The following is a 17,642-nucleotide window of genomic DNA, read 5'->3' on the forward strand; positions in this document are numbered from 1 at the left end:
CTGAATTCTAGACCTCTGCTGTTTCACAACCCCCTGTGTACTTAATGGATAATGAATTAGAAGACATCAAGTGAATATGGGGAGAATGGTTAAGAAGCACAGTCTTTCCTAATGAACTGTTATTACATGAAAATTTTATAAATATATTTAGTATTTTTCTTATATTTCTTACATTGATTTAAATTGGCTTCTGAAGAATTCTACTTTGTACATGTACTAGAGATGGTTGAAATCTAAGTGTGTTAGGTGTTATTTTTATGAAACCATGACATACTGATCAAGTTTGCTTCAAAGTAATGTACAAAATGAATGCTGTTTTTCATTAGCCATTTCTCAAAAAATTGTGGAAGGCTGGAGCGGGATATGTATGTCAGCAGTTAAAAGCTCTGGCTGTCTTCCTGGCACTGGGTGTTGTAATATGCTATATAATATTATCAATTGTGCAAGTCTTCTTTTCCTTTAAGCACTAAAAAGTATTACAGTAACTGTTTATTTAGCATTTGTGTGGGCTAGGAACATAGAGCTTTTCATATGTCATTTCTAATCTTTAAAATAGCCTAGCAGCATGGATATTATTATACACAGATGGGGAAACTGAGTCTCAGGGCAGTCAAGTAAAATTCTAGAGAAAAAAAAAAATAGTGGCAGAACTGAGATCCAAATCAATTGCATTGGTCTCCAAAACATTATAATTTCCACTAAGTATACAGCTTTTTATTGCTGGGAACTTCCATAGTGTCTTTATATCAAATTGTGTGTAGATACTCTCATTTAATTCTCAAGATTTTCCTTTGAAGTTGTGCTATGCAGACCTCCTCTTCATTCCTAGACTCCATTATGTATTTCTCTCCTATCTTAGGAACTTCTAAATATACTCTGAATTTATTAAAATGTAGCTTCATACTTGTTTTGTTAAAGTGTTTACGTTGATGGATAATTAGTGCAAGTGTTAATTTTCTTCCTTCTTTTTAAGGACAGTTTCTAATATTTGGGGGAAATATTTTTCTCTCACTCTCTCACTTTCTTCTCCCCCATCTCTGTCTCTCTTTCCTTCTCCTTCTTTCTACCATGTTGTTGCCTGACAGCTCTTAAATTCATGTGCTCTTCTCACTACCCTTTGGGTCAACACTCTCTTGATTATAGATCAGTAGATACTAGCTTGTAACTCAGAGACTTCACTGGGAACGTAAGAGACTCCACAGAGACAGGAAGGTGAGTACAGGGCTGCAGAGGCATGCTGGTCTCTCCTCTGCATGTATTGTTCCTTACCTCTTGTGATACCACTTGGCAAAGTTGAATGTATGTATAATTCTTTACTGAATTATGTGGAAATATAATAGTATCATAGCACTTGAGCATCTAAAGCAGCAAGCTAAATATGACTTTTCCCACCTTCCATTGTACGTCACATGGCCCTTTAGTTCAAGGTGGGTTCTCACATGTATTCCCATCTTTTTCCAATCCTTCTTTATCCTCTTGCATTCTCTGAGACCTCCCATAATCTGACTTTATTATTGAGCTATATTTCTCTTCATACCATCCCTCAGGAACACAAAGTTCTCCCAGAAGCTTTGAAATTACCACTTGAAATTCCAGTTTCCTAGCCTTTGCTGTGAGTGCGCATGTTTGCCTTGGCAGCATATCGATGTCATTTTTCACTAACAAATAGTACTCCAGTAGCGTCCTATATTCTCTACAAGGGATTATGGGCTTAACTTCAGTGGCTGCGTGTAGTGCCATTTGAGTAATTTTATGAGGGAGTGATTTATGATGTGCGAGTCTAGTAGTTTTGCTTCGGTAGGGAAATGATATCAAAAGCTTGCTGAATTCATCTCTTGCTTATTTAATCTTCTGTGAACCCTTTATGTTCTGGAGATCAGATGAAGACTGTTTACACAGAACACTAAACAATTATCAGCTGAAAAATCCATTCTCAAGTACAGTTGGTGAGGGGTTGTGTAAATTCTCAACCTCTGAGTTTAAGCAAGACCCTATATTAAATCGGTTGAAGTGTATGAGTCTATGGAATCTGATGTCAGTCAGTATGCTTCCTGGAAATACAATACTGAGAGTCTTTTATTATACCCCAAAGAAAATAGTTTTCTTTCCTTCTTACTAGTTTTGGGGCACAGATGCATCCCCTAAAAAGCCTCCTCAGCAGCCCTGTTTGTAGAGGCTAGGATATTTGATAAGCCAGGAGCAATGACTGACATCACTTTTATCTCCAGCACCATCGTCCAAAATGTAAATATCACCCTGGCCGGTGTGGCTCAGTTGGTGGGGTATCATCCTGTGCACAGAGAGGTTGATTCCTGGTTAAGGCACATCCACATGTTTTGGGCTCCATCCCCAGCTGGGGGTCTGTGGGCGGCTACCAATTGATGTTTCACTATGACATCCATGTTTCTCTCTCTCTTCCTCTACCTTCCTCTCTAAAAATCAATAAAATAATTAAGTATAATTATTCACTGTTTAAATTCACAAATGGAATCAAATGGTCTGGTGAGAATTTTTTATTTTGAAAAACAATGCCATATGTCTCAACTCCAATGTATTTGAACATTCTTCTAGCATATGCTGCACAATTGTTTTTCACAACTCCTTTCCTAGTTCCTGACACATAGCAGAAATGTAATATGTGTTTATAATGAATATATTTTTTTAAAAAAAGAGAAGGAAAGAAGATGGAAGTAGATTGTCATTGTGGTGTATGAATAATTGGTTTGAAAATTTTCCAATATTTTATTTATTTATTTAAATTCTATATTGTTTAAAGTGTTACATAGTTTTCTTTTTCTCTCGTTGACCTCTCCCCAGCCACTCCCACACCCCAGCACATGCCCTCATCCCCCTACTTTCTGTGTCCATTGGTTATGCTCATATGCATATATTCAAGTCCTTTGGTTGACCTCTTACCTTCCTACCCCCCTGCCTTCCCACTTAGGTTGGATGGGGACTGTTTGATGCTTTGATGTCTCTAGATCTATTTTTGTTCATCAATTTATGTTGTTCATTATATTCCACAAATGAGTGAGATCATGTGATATTTATCTTTTTCCAACTGGCTTTTTTCACTTAGCATAATGCTCTTCAGGTCCATCCATGCTGTTGCAAATGGTAAGAGTTCATTCTTTTTTATAGCAGCATAGTATTCCATTGTGTAGATACACCACAGTTTATTAATCCACTCATCTCCTGATGGGCCCTTAGGCTATATCTGAATCTTAGCTATTGTAAATTGTGCTGGTATGACTAGAAGGGTAAATATATATATCCTTTCTGATTGATGTTTCTGATTTCTTGGGATATATACCTAGAAGTGGGATCACTGGGCCAAATGGGAGTTCCGTTTTTAATTTTTTGAGGAAACACCATACTGTTTTCCACAGTGGCTGCACCAGTCTGCAGTCCCACCAGCAGTGCATGAGGGTTCCTTTTTCTCCAAATCCTTACCAGCACTTGTCATTTGTTGATTTGTTGATGATAGCCATTCTGACAGGTGTGAGATGGTACCACACTGTTGTTTTGATTTGCATCTCTAGGATTAGTAACTCTGAATATGTTTTCTTTATGTCCTCTTTTGAACAGTGTCTAGGTCCTTTGCCCATTTTTTTGATTGGATAGTTTATCTTCCTTTTGTTAAGTTCTATGAATTCCCTGTAAATTTTGGAGATTAAAACCTTATTGGAGATAACATTAGTAAGTATGTTCTCCTATGCAGTGGGCTTACTTGTTGTTTTGTTGATGGTTTCTTTTTTTCTTTTTTTTTTCTTTTTGCCACTTTAATATGTATTTTATTTTATTATTTTTTCAAATTTAATAAATCTTTATTGCTCAGATTATTACAATTGTTTCTCCTTTTTCCCCCCATAGCTCCTTCCACCAGGTTCCCACCCCACCCTCTGCCCTTACCTCCCCCCCATCCTTGTCCTCATCCATAGGTATACGATTTTAATCCAGTCTCTTCCTGCACCTCCATACTCCTTTCTCCCTGATAATTATTAATCTACTCCCTTTCTTTGCCCCTGATTCTGTTATATTTACCAGTTTATTCTCTTCCTCAGATTTTTAATTCACTTGATTTTTAGATTCACTTGTTGATATATATGTATTTGTTTATCATAATTTTTTTAATCTTTTTTTTTCTTCTTCTTCCTCTTCTTAAAGAATACCTTCAAGCATTTCATATAATACTGGTTTGGTGGTAATGAACTCCTTTAGCTTTTTCTTATCTGTGAAGCTCTTTATCTGCCCTTCAATTCTGAATGATAACTTTGCTTGGTAGAGTAATCTTGGTTGTAGGTTCTTGATATTCATCACTTTGAATATTTCTTGCCACTCCCGTCTGGGCTGCATAATTTCTGTTGACAAATCAGCTGATAGTCGTATGGGTGCTCCCTTTTAAGTAATTAACTGTTTTTCTCTTGCTGTTTTTAATATTCTCTCTTTGTCTTTTGCCCTTGGCATTTTAATTATGATGTGTCTTGGTGTGGTCCTCTTTGGATTCCTTTTGTTTGGGGTTCTGTGTGCTTCCTATACTTATAAGTCTATTTCTTTCACCAGGTGGGGGAAGTTTTCTGACATTATTTCTTCAAATAGGTTTTCATTATCTTGCAGATGCTGATGTTGGCATGCTTGAAGTTGTCCCAGAGGCTCCTTACACTATCTTCAACTTTCTGGATTCTCTTCTCTTCTTGCTTCTGCAGAGAGTGTCCTTTTCCTCTTTGAAATACAAATCTTTGACTTGATTCTTGTGTTCCTCTAGTCTACTGTTGGATCTCTGTATGATATTTTTTATTTCAGTCAGTGTATATTTAATTTCATATCCTCAAGGGTTTGTTAAATTTATCAGCCTTTTCTAGGAAATTCTTGAAAAAACTTATAACTGTGGTTTTGAACTCTATATTCAGTCTTTTGTTCTCCTCCATTTCTTTCATTTAAGATCTATTTCCTTGTCTCTGCATTTTTGCTGCTTCCCTGAGTTGGTAGGATGGCTTTGTGTGTTTGGTGTTCTATATATATGGTCTGGTGAGTCAACCTCCCCAGTTACCTGAGGTAGACACTCTTGGTGCTCCCCTTTGTGGACTGTGTGTACAGCCTTGTTGTAGTTAAGTCTTGATTGTTGTTGGTATCACTGGGAGGAATTGACCTCCAGGCCCATTGGATGTGAGTATCAGCTGTGTCTACTCTGGGAAACCTTCTGTATTGGCGACAGTCTTATTGGATCAGACTTGCAAAATTGCAAAAGCCTCTCAGCTTAGGTGGGGCAGAGTCTCAGAGCTGAGCAGACAGTCTTGGCTTCCAATCAGTCCTGCCCTTGTTCGCGCGCCTCAGAACTCTGCCTTCTGTGGCTCCCCTGAGTTTCCGCCTGACAGTCCAGATTCCCCCTGCAAGAGCGTGGGTGCCCAAGGAGCTTGCCCAGAATTGGGTTGGGTCTGTGTAGTCTGGAGCTTCCAACTCCTTCCACTATGGAGAAGCTGCAGCAACCTCCGTGGTCAGAACTCTCTGAGCACAGTCACTCACACGTGACTGTAGACCCTATCTACTGCGGCTCCCATCTCCACCTAGTCTCCCAATCTCTGAGTCTCTGGGTGCCTTTCTCTACAGCACATGTGTCAAACACAAGGCCCGCGGGCCAAATCCAGCCCGCCAGGCCTTGCAATGTGGCCCGCACCGCGCTGTCATCACTGCACTCCGCTGTCAGTTTATGACATTGTCAGTTTATGACTGTTCAGTAAACCATTCGGCCCGCGATTTAGGCTGGATTTTAGATTTTGGCCCCTTCTCTGATTGAGTTCGACACCCCTACTCTACAGTCCAGATTCCACCCATATGAGCCTGGGTCCACGGGGTTTTGGACAGGGTTGTGGTAGTGCAGTTGGAACTGGGTTCAGTGCAGCGGGGGGCTTCCTTTTCCCTCCCACCAGCCACGCACTCTGCCACCCTTCCTCTCAGCATGTACATCTCCCTACCTCAACCCTTTGTGGCTCCCCTGATCCGTGAGCCTCTCTCCTTCTTTCTAGTTGTAGATTTTTCCACTCAGCAGCTTTCCTTTGGTTTTGGACGATGTCTGTTCTGTCTTGTAGTTGTTGTTTTGAAACTGTTGTGCAAGGCAGCAGCTTAGGTGCTTACCTAGGCCACCATCTTGGTTTCTCTCTTGTTGATGTTTTCTTTTGCTCTGCAGAAGCTTTTTATTTTGATGTAGTCCCAATTGTTTATTTTCTCCTTAGTTTCCATTGTTCTAGGTCTAGGAGCCATATCTGTAAAGATATTGCTTTGACATATGTCTGATATTTTGCTGCCTATGGATTCTTCTAAGATTTTTATGGTTTCCTGTCTTATGTTTAAGTCCTTTATCCATTTTGTGTTTATTTTTTTGTATGGTGGAATTTGGTGATCTAGTTTCATTTTATTTTTGTATGTACCTGTCCAATATTTCCAACACCATTTATTGAAGAGACTGACTTTACTTCATTATATGGTTTTGCCTCCTTTATCAAATATTAATTGAGCATAATGGCTTGGGTTGATTTCTAGATTCTCTGTTCTGTTCCATTGGTCTGTATTGTCTGTTCTTGTGCCAGTACCAGGCAGTTTTGAGAACAGTGGCTTTGTAATATAGCTTGATATCTGATATTGTGTTCCCTTCAACTTTGTTCTTCTTTCTCAGGATTGCTACAGCTATTTTGGGTCTTTTTTTTTATTCCATATGAATTCTTGGAGAGTTTGTTTTAGGTCTGTGAAATATGCCATTGATATTTTAATGGGGATTGCATTCAATCTATAGATTGCTTTGGATAGTATGGTCATTTTAATGATGTTGATTCTACCAATTCATGAACTCAGTATGTTCTTCCATTAGTTTACGTCCTCCTCTATCTCTTTTTTCAATGTCCTATAGTTTTCTGAGTATAGTTCTTTTACCACCTTAGTCAAGTTTATTCCTAGGTATCTTAAATTTTTTGTTACAATGGTAAATGGAATTTTTTTATGATGATTGTGTCATTGTGTTAATGAAAAGCATCTTGTGAATATGTGTAATAATTATTCTTACTGAAGTTTGTGTTTCTCACATTATGAAAACTGGGGGAAAGTACCAGGGGAAGGTGTTGGCTTATACTCGTTGGAATCAGTGACCAAGAAATTCAAACCATTAGACAACTACATTATAGGGAGATTAGTCACCTTTTCCCAGAGGAGTTCCTTGATGATGTAGTTGATTATAATGATGGGCCTAATGCAATTCCATTAGGATACAGCTGTTACAATGATTTATTCGAAATTAAAGATGTAGCTTTTTACCCCTGGGAATTCAAATGAGGAAAAATATCTAATCAGACATGCTGTCTTTAAATGAAAAGGCTAAGGAAACACCTATTAGGATAATGGCATCAAGTTTAATGTTAAAAGACTATGTGAGGTCTATAGGCACATGCAATCGCACCCTTGAAGGTGTTGTCCAAGCTTATTCGTAGCTAATAGTTGGTCTTTGAGGGGAAACCCTAAATTAAGCATCTTTAATTTGCAATTTTTATTACCTTTTGAATTTTTTAGTTGAGGACTCGGTTTTCTAGGATTCTGGTTGTGGTGTCATAGTTTGATGATGACTTGATTATACTGTCCACAATGGAAAAAATATTACATTAGTATATAAATTTCCCAGGGGAAAGGGAGCAGATTAGTTTACATTGCTAAAATATTCACTCCCAATGCTGTTACCTCCTATTAAGGCAAACAGACTTGTGCTCTCTCAAGAATCAAAGAAAATCTTCCATCCTTTCTAACACTAATAAATTTTTGTTATCTTTTCTACCCACCAAAGTCACTAATTTCTAAGCTTCTTAATTTTTGATCCATTGGAGTTGGTGCAACAGGAAGTGGTCAGGATAAAAGCTATCCTCCCAGATATTCACAAACTGTCAGCATTACTTCTCTGGCCACAGAAGATGACTTTTTATGGAGATGTTTTGTTGTAATTTCAGAAGGTGATTGTTAGTTATCTTGGCTCCGTTAAACTTAGCACATCTGGGATGTGTTCACATGAAGACATTGGCTAAAAGCTGTGTCTTGTGGCCTGGAATTGACTCTGATATGGAAAACACTGGAAAGGACTTTTCTTCTTTTTTTTTTTTTCTACTTGGTCTAATCCAACAAAGACACCTTCGCTGGGAAGCCCAGTCAGGAATTCATTTTGGAATTGAAGAGTGAGTACAGAAGTCAAACTCCTCAATTGTTGTAGAATTCTTTTCAAAATAGCTTCAGATGCTTTGAGTTCTTCCCCAAATTTCTGCCATGGCAATCACCAGTATAGCTTCGAGACAATAATTTACAACCCTGGCACTGGAATTTCTGACAGTGGTCCTACAATCACTTGGTTTAATTGTAACAAATTTATGGAAAGGACTTGCATCTGTGTTCTCAGCACTGTAGCCCATCACAGAGAGTGGAGGCCGTGAAGAAGGCCCAGGAGAGGTTGGAACACAGTGTTTGCCTCTCATCCCTCAAGTCAGAACTTGATATTTGCCAACAGAAATCAGTTCTGCTATACTTGTGATGTAGCAATATCTAAAGGTTTCTAGTCTTAAAGGAGGGTCATTAAGACACACAGAAACATAATCTTTTTCTATCAGAACCTATCCTTTGTTCATTTTCAGCACCAGTTATGGAGTTTGAACCAAGGTAGAATTACCTCCACTTTAGTTGAAATTGTAAGGAACATTTTATATAGTGAAGTGTAGGCCTATTAGCTCATGAGTATATACTTCCAAGGACTGATTAATAGTGGACAAATTAAGATTTTGGGGTAGTTTTATAATTTATTTTTTTTTGCCATTTTCCTAGTACACTATAATTTATTTTACTTTTGTGGGAAGGTTTGGCATAAAGTGCGAAAGCACTTTGTGAATTATAAATGAATTCATGATCTGATAATGTTAATATGAACAACAATAATGTCAACTTTACATAACTGATAAAGCACTTACTGTGTGCCAGGGACTATTTTATATATTTTACATATTTTCACCTATTTGATCATGACAGGAAACCAATGAGGGTAAGTGTTATGAGTATTCCATTTGACAGTTAGTTCTAGGACTGAAGCACAGAGTGGTAAAGTAACTTGCTTAAGATCCTCCCATTGGTATGTGGTGTAGAAGGATTGGAACCCAGGCAGTGTGGCTTCAGAGTTAAGAACTCAGATCTGGGGAACCCCTTCCCCTTTCTATGACATTGCCATAGCATACAGTTAGAAAATATGTGTTTCTAACGAGGCTGGGATTGGATGAGGAGAGTGTTGCTCGTTTGATTTTGATGTGATTGAATCTGATAAGTACCTGTGTATTTTACTTTATGTGCCTGAAGAGAATATAGCAATAATGATAAATAGGGTGTTTTTCAAATTTTTGATGTTGCACAGTTCCATTCTGTGGTTGGTTTTAAGCAACTTTATTCTTCTAGCAATATAAAAGGCATTTTTTAAAGCAAAGGGTAAATTGTGGTTTTCTATTTCTCCATTTTTAAAGAAAATAAACTATTTCTTGTTTATCTCTTGGTTGGGTTCATGGTGAGAAGTGGTTAAAGTCTCTCTGAGAGAATCAACAGGGAGCTAGTTCACAAGGACCCCAGCCTTTGGCTTCTATTCACAGCAGGTTCTCTTCTAGACGGTGACACTGATTTGTGCAATTTCAAGGAAAACAGGCCTGGGCAGCTGGGCCAAGTGTATCTTACAGGCTTATGGTGATAAGCAATACATTGGTCTGTAGAGTTGAGAACCATGATTGGTGCAACAAACTGAGATACCCTTTAAAGAAATTTAGTTCTTCAGTTCATTTTTCTCCACAATTTACAACTTCAATCCATAGTTTAGGGTCTAAAACTCTCTTATAGCACCTATTTCTACTGTGATGAAATACATAGCAAAAGCTTCTTTGACTCCAAAGAAATGTTTTGTTTTTCCTCCCCTTTTGGAAGGTCATTCTTTAGCCAGATGAAAGTAATTCAACTCATAAGACTTTCCCTTAAAAGAAAAAAGGAAACACTTTTAATTTCTTGTCTTCTCCTGGCACCCCACTTAGGTTTTGTAAGGGATAGTAAAGTTGTATTCATGGGTGGAATCAACTGTTACACCCCACTATTTCTTCCAAGACCAGTCATCACCTTTACTCCTATATAGAACAGTCTTAAAGGAAGTAAACATGAAGTAGGAAGCCATCACAAATGTTTGTGTTCTAAGAACACAAATGTCACTGTTAATAAATAAAAGTTGCTGTAAAGATAAACAGCTCAAGACACTTTGAGTGTCTATTAAAATTCACAGTGACATTTGGGGTGGATGTGTTGCACACAGGCTGTGCATAGGATGGCTTTCCTCTGGTGATCACATGGGTTAATGGGAGGTGTACATGTAAAGCCTCTTCAGAGTACACTGTTTCCTCTTCTGTGCTTCCACAGGGCCTCACCTGCATCTCTGTTATAGAACTGACCTTATTGTAAACTCCTGGCATTTATAAATCTTATTCACTTACAGTAGTTCCAGAAACACAGTAGGTACCTAATGAATATTTGTAGATTGAAGAGGGAAGGTAGGACACGTCCATCAGTAAGACAGAGGAGCTTTTTAGGCAAAGAATAAGAAGTGAACAAAGAGAAAGACTTAGAAAACTGTAGTGAGAAATCATCACATTGTTCACTTCCGCTAAAATATAATGTGCGAAGGTGCTATTCGAAGCTACAGTTGAAAAGATAGAACAGAAAGGATTTCACAAACCATTGACAAGGTGGGGGAGGGTTAGTACTAGTAAATGATCCCTTAAGTTTGCAGCCTGCATGACCAGAATTATTGTGATCCCGTTAATGTAAATGGAAATTGAAAGGAGAACAAGTTTAGCAGAGAAGGACTAGTCTGTAGTGAAAAATTGAGTTCAAGGTGCCAGCAGAGCCTCCAGATGTTCTAAGGAATTCTAAGTGGAAACAGGATGAGAAGCTTACCAGAGAGAGGTCAAAGCTGGAGGAAGTACATTTGGCAGTCAGACCTACAGAAGCGATTATGCAACTGAGGATCAGACGAAATTGCCGACAGGGGGAAAGGGAAGTTGAGAGGAGGACAACATGAGGACTGAGGACAAAATCTTAAGGGCTTGAGAAAGGATAACCAAAGCATGAAAAAGAAGCTATGAGAGCCACTTGGCACAGCACTCAAGGGAGGCTTAGCTGGAAAGGGGGCGTGCAGCGAAGTGTAGGGAAACAGCCGAGGTGTGTAGTCAAGAACTGAGTTCAGGTGTTGCTCTCAAACTGTTAGCTGCATGAGGTGCAGCTAATTACATAGACTCTTGGGCCATAGTGTCCATATCTGCATCATGGGAATAGTACCTCAGTAATTGATGTGATCATTTAAAAAGTTTAAATGAACAAGTGTTCTTTAAAAATATTTTTTAAATTACTCTTCTCTATTAAAATAATAATAGACAATACAGTGGAAGATTTGGAGTTATCTGTATTGCTTAAGTATATGCGAGTGACTATATCACGAAATATATTGTTTTACAAATATCTTGTAACCAGCATAAAACTAAAGACTTAGGAATTTTTAAGTTGCATGTTTTATAAAGAAATACACTGTTGGTTTTTACCCACTGTCTTTTGAATAAAGCTCTGGGAGATTAGATATAATTTACTATCTTACTAAGCTTAATTTTTCAAGCACTTATTGTATACCTGTCACGTTGCTAGCACATTTTACTAAGCTAATCTAATTAAGGTTTTGCTTTCCAGTTCTTAGGGTGTTTATTTATCTATTTCTCTTCAGGTGCCACTAATATTCTTACCAACACTGGGACCCTAAGCTTTTGAAGACCCCAAATTTATAGCACTTGTGATTTTCTTAGTACAGTATGTTGAAAAATCCTGTAATTTAGTCTTTATTTCTGTGAGAAGCAAAACTGTTATTTTATTGGGAAATATTTGCAAAATTTTGCCTTCCAAAACCTTATGCAGTATAAAATTAATTTTTTCCACATCTCAACATCATTGATGGAAATACATTTAAGTTGCACTTTAATGTACTGGATATTTTTCTCTTTTATTAGAAAATAAATAATAACCAACACTTTCTTGTTCTTTTTTTTTTTTTTTAGGGTAACACATTAAGGAAAATACTCCTGAATCGATACTTTAAAGGTGATTATGGAGTTGGTATAAATGGACCCCTTTCTGGAACCTATGGCAAATCTGCACCAGGGGGAGGTAAGTCTTTCCATTTTTCTTCTTTTAAAAATTATCTTGTAATCTTCAGCTAGTACTCTCATATTTCACCTAAAATAGCACAAATATAAAAATTTCATTTATAAAGCGCTACTAGTCATTTAAAAAAAGGGAGGAATCCTGCTATTTGCAACAACATGGATAGACCTTGTGGGCATTATGCTGAGTGAAATAAGTCAGTCAGAGAAACACAAATACTGTGTGATCTCACCATGTCTAATCTAAAAAACAAAACCCATAGAAACAGGTGAGATTTGTGGTTGCCAGAGGTGCCTACAGGGAAATTAAATAAAGTGTTCAAAAGATAAAAACTTTCGATTAAAAAGATATATCCTAGGGATGGCTATACATACTTAACCATGCTATATTGTACATTTGAAAATTGCTAAGAGAGTAGACTGTAAAAGTTTTCTTCATAAGGACAAAATTTTAATTATGTGAAGTGGTGAAAGTTAACTAATATTTTTATGGTCATCACTTTGCAATAATACATACAGTATATCAAATTGTTATGTTGTGTACCTTAAGCTTATGTTATATGCCCATTGTATCTAAATAAAAAGTCAATTAAAAGCACTATTAAGAACCATTCTTCCATTTCAGATTCATAAAATGATGGATTTGAACATTAGTATTAATTTTGTCTTTTAACTGGAAATTAAACTAAGTTATAATTTATTATATGTAAATTAAAAATAAAAATAAATCTAACTATTTCAAAGGAATTTTTAGTAAGAAATAATTTACAGATGGTATACATTTCATAAAAAGTTATGTTTTTAAACTTTTGATTTTTAAAAATCCAAAGCTTATACTATATTTAACTTTGTAAGCAATGAGTACCAATTTTAAATATTTGTAAGGTTTAAGAATTTCAAAACCTTAGATGTTAATAATGTCTGTAATTAAGGTTTATTTATTTATATCTCCTAATCACAGGAAGCTTTTCTGGGCAGGACTCAGATAAGATGGGGATATCAATGTCAGATATTCAGTGTCTGCTGGACAAAGAAGGTGCATCTGAACTTGTCATCGATGTTATAGTGAATACCAAAAATGACAGAATTTTTTCCGAAGGCATTTTACTTGGCATTGCCTTGCTCGAAGGAGGAAATACACAAACTCAGGTACCTGCTTATCATGATGAGCGTTACATCTATTATTTGTGGTTGTGATTGATTTGTCATAGACACCAAGCAAAAGTAATGTGTTTTCTTTTAGCCTCTCGTGACTACACACATCTATAAACCAGTCTTGTGTCCCATTTTCCTTATAAATGTATTTGATTTGCTATAGAAACATGGAGCTTTGCAAATTATTCAGTGAAGCAGAACATTCCCTAGAAGTAGCCTCCCTAACATGATACCAGAAATTCTGATTGGCTTAGGGACATTTTAGGCTGACACCCTGCAGATAAAAGTAACATTCGGCTCATCTAAGAAGTAAATGTTGAGATAATAAGCATAAACTCCTCCCACAGTATTTGGCATTATACCCAATAACATTCGCCTCCCATCTCAATTCGTCCCTCCCTTATATACAATGTTAGAAGTTTAGAGCAGTAACATACTGTTGCCCCTAACCTCCCAGTGCTCAGTACCCTGATGCAGCTGAGTGGGAGAATTTTTCACTAGCAGGGCGAGAACCATTTCATTTGTTCATTCAGCTCAGGGTAGGGTGATTTGAAAGTCATCATTCATCAATTTGGTGCTCTACTGCAGCGAGCAATATGCTCACCTGTGTGTGAGATTCAGACTGCTATTCCAAAGGGACCATTTTCACTTTGAAACTCCTGCCAAGTTTCCCTGGGCTCCCCCCGCCTCCCATGCAAAGGCAGAGCAGAGCATGCTAGTGAGCCTGAGAACTGGGAAATGCTCATAGGCAAGGTGCCTTCTCCTCCTCTTAGTCCTGCCACTCACTACCTGCTCCTTCTAGGTTTGCCTTTGTCAGAGAAGGAAACTATGCTACACCTAATTGGAAATTCCAGGATTCATTGTCTCTATTCATGGCAAGTGGAAGTCACATCTAATTAAGAACTAGGATATAGTCCTTTACTTAGCAATCCAATACAAGGAACAATAGGAATTTTATGATATGGCATAGCCAGTAACAGGGGGCTTTAGGAATAAGGGCCTCTTGAACAGCAAACAGCACGATGACCAGAACGTAACCTTAAAACACTGATACTTCTTAGTTAGAAAACAAGTCTAGTAAATTATGGATCCTTAAAGGTTGAGGCCACATGCTTTGAATACCTGGTGTCTGGCATTATGTCTGGCCTAATCTAGGGGTTAATAAATGGATTGGAGTGATTGCTGTATGAATGAATGGGTCTTCACAAAGTTTTCCCTATCTTAGGAACTTTGGCAATCACTCCTGTATTGGGATCCCACAGCACTTATTTATTTAATACTCATGTGGTACTTTTTTCCAGCACAAATTCTTCTGAGGGACGTTAGTGGTGTGAAAGGAGTGGGAGTGGCAGGATTTAAGTGGTTTTCTTGACAATTGTCTTTCTTTTACAACCAGATAATCAGTTTGGATTTTCTAGAGAAATTTGTCTAGGCAACTCTATAATGTCAGATGTAGATTATCCAGAGAATGGAAGTGAAAGATTTTTGGGACAGCCGTAATTGGTTTGGCTCAGTGGATAGAGCATTGGCCTGCTGACTGAAAGGTCCCATGTTCGATTCTGGTCAAGGGCATGCACCTTGGTTGCAGGCACATCCCCAGTGGAAAGTGTGCAGAAGGCAGCTGATGGATGTTTCTCTCTCATCGATGTTTCTCTCTATCCCTCTCCCTTCCTCTCTGTAAAAAATCAATAAAATATATTAAAAAATATTTTGGGACATCTTTTGGTAGAAGCAATCCTTGGAATTATAATGCTTTCTCGATTCCTGCTTCTGGGCCACTGAGGGTCATTAGATGAGATAATCTTTGTTGTTATTTGTATGACATCTTGCCTTTCCAATTCAATTCATCTTTCTTAGAGCAGGGTATCATTATCCAATGCTTTATATCCATGAACAAATATTTGTTAATGAAACAGCATTAAATTATTTTGTATGTGAAAACCTTCTAAGATGGGTTATGACAGTTTCATTTACCAGCTTTACCCTATTCAGATTTCTCATCTATCCATACTGTTGTACAACCCAGAAGTAAGCTGAGTGTTCCTGGCTCGAAGAGGTCTAGTTGAGGTCAACTGGAATCCTAATCCTTGCTCTTTAGTGGTCTAAAACTCATGACTCTCCCAGACTTCTGCTAGTCTCTATAAGGATGCCACATTTTCAGAGATGTCTTAGCAACTAATGTCTCGCTTTCTTAGTTCATGGGTTCTCTTGATACCTCTATACCTGTGGTACTGAGATAGGACTCTGATTCCTCTCCTAGCTACATAAGTCAATTTATATGTGGAATATACTTTATTTTTTTTTTTAAAATATGGAACGCTTCACCAATTTGGGTGTCATCCATGCTAATCTTCTCTGTATCATTCCAATTTTACTATATGTGCTGCCAAAGCAAGCACAGAATATACTTTATTAAAGATTGGTTGAGGGGGAAGATAGATAATACCTCTTAAATATCAGGCACTGTTCTTACTGCTTTACATGTATTAACTTGGTTAATCCTTACAACAACCTATTAGGTAACTTTTATATTATCTCATTTTACCAAAGAAGAATCTGATATACATGGTTTAAGTTCCTTATCCAGGATCACATGGCTAGTTAGAAACAGAATTAGGATTCAAACCCATGCAGTCTGGCCCCAGAGTCTATGTTCTTAACCACTATAAACATCTCCTTTCTATTAAGTTGCTTTTTATGTGTTTGTTTTTTTTTAATCCTCACCCAAGGATATTTTTCCATTGAGTTTTAGAGAGAGTGGAAAAGAGAGGGGAAGATAGAAACATCTATGTGAGAGAAACACATTGATTGGTTGCCATCTGCACAAGCCTCAACCAGAGCCGGGGCTGGGGAGGAGCCTGCAACCAATGTACTTGCCCTTGATAGGAATTAAACCCAGAACCCTTTGGTCAATGCTCTGTCCACTGAGCCAAACTGGCTAGGGTATTATAACATCTCCTTTCTAAAATAACCTTTTACCTCTTCACTCTTGGGAAATTTCTCTGACATACTCTATATCTGCCTAGTCTTACTTTATCTCTCCAGTTCCTCACTTCATTTCCCTTCTCTGCCCTGGGACATCTAGTCTGCCCCTCCTTCTTGGAGAAAGTACTTCCTCTGTCACACATCTGTTTATCTATCACCCTTCACTCCTGAAAAATACCTTAGAATTTCCCTATACTCTATGCAGCTTATGGAGGCAGTTTCCTAGACAAGAACAATATATCTAGTAAGAGAAATCCTTATGCTACCTCTTGAGATTATATACACATATATAGAGCACACTTATTATCTTTGTGAAAATCATAATGTTCAAATTTGTAGAGCCCTGGTTTAAAAAAGGGATGTGTAAATAAAAGCTTAAGTTTTGAGCTTAAGAAGTTACATGATAAATTTACTGATTTAGAATTAGGTATTCTAAATTTAAATCCTTGCTTCACTGCTTACCAGTTACATAATATTGGGCAATTCACTTGTCTTTACTAAGCATCATTTTTTTAAATCTATAAAGTGCAAATAAGAACACTATTTATTCATCACACAGTTGAAAGTATCAAAGAGATAATATATGTCAAAGAACTATATAAATTATAAAACTTTGTTTTAATAAAGCCATGAAGTTCCTACAACTTCCTCATTAATATATTGCATTGCCCTTCAACCTCTAACTCCATTATATTGAAAATATTAGGGTTTAAGCACCAGCTTAATTTGTGGGACTGTAAGGTCTGTGAATGCTACATTTATCCTTTGAATTAGCAGAACCAGCTCAACTGTTTCTCTCTAGTTGCTATGGTTACTGTGGATTTTTGGCCTGTTATTCTAGAGAGGTTGCTAGCCTTCTGCTTCGGAGCTTCCCCTTGTAGATATGAAGCCAACTTCTAAAGGTACATACACCATTCGGTGAATATACATTGTTGATATCAATAATTTCAGGACAGGCAACCATGTCAAGACCTGATGTGATTAGAGTCTCACCTGTGTTTCATGGTTCCAGGCATTCCTGCAGGAAAGCACATCTGCAGAGCCAAACTCCCCCAAATTGGCTGTTTAGATGAGTTGGAATATGCTTAACTCTACTTGATCTGGAAATCGTTGCTTTTTCATAAGTTTCCTTCACACTGTCTCTCAGCGAGGTTATATAACTCTAAATCATCACAATTACTCAGGCTATTATCTCTCTTAAATTTTTACTTTATTTCTCTTGTTTGTGCTGTGTCTAGCCCACGGTTTTAGTATTAATAATTT

General features: G+C 37.5%; 1 protein-coding gene across 1 annotated transcript in view; it reads left to right on the forward strand.

Moving 5' to 3' along the window:
* Positions 1-17,642, forward strand: part of ITPR2 (inositol 1,4,5-trisphosphate receptor type 2) — a 416,442-nt gene that overhangs the window by 265,301 nt on the left and 133,499 nt on the right. Inside the window, exons 38-39 of the mRNA XM_084877146.1 lie at positions 12,135-12,243; positions 13,201-13,388. Of these exons, the coding sequence (XP_084733272.1) occupies positions 12,135-12,243; positions 13,201-13,388 (297 nt within the window). The remainder of the gene's footprint in view (positions 1-12,134; positions 12,244-13,200; positions 13,389-17,642) is intronic.

Source organism: Pipistrellus hanaki (genome assembly GCF_964339955.1).
Source record: "Pipistrellus hanaki genome assembly, chromosome: 3".
In the NCBI taxonomy this organism is placed as follows: Eukaryota; Metazoa; Chordata; class Mammalia; order Chiroptera; family Vespertilionidae; genus Pipistrellus; species Pipistrellus hanaki.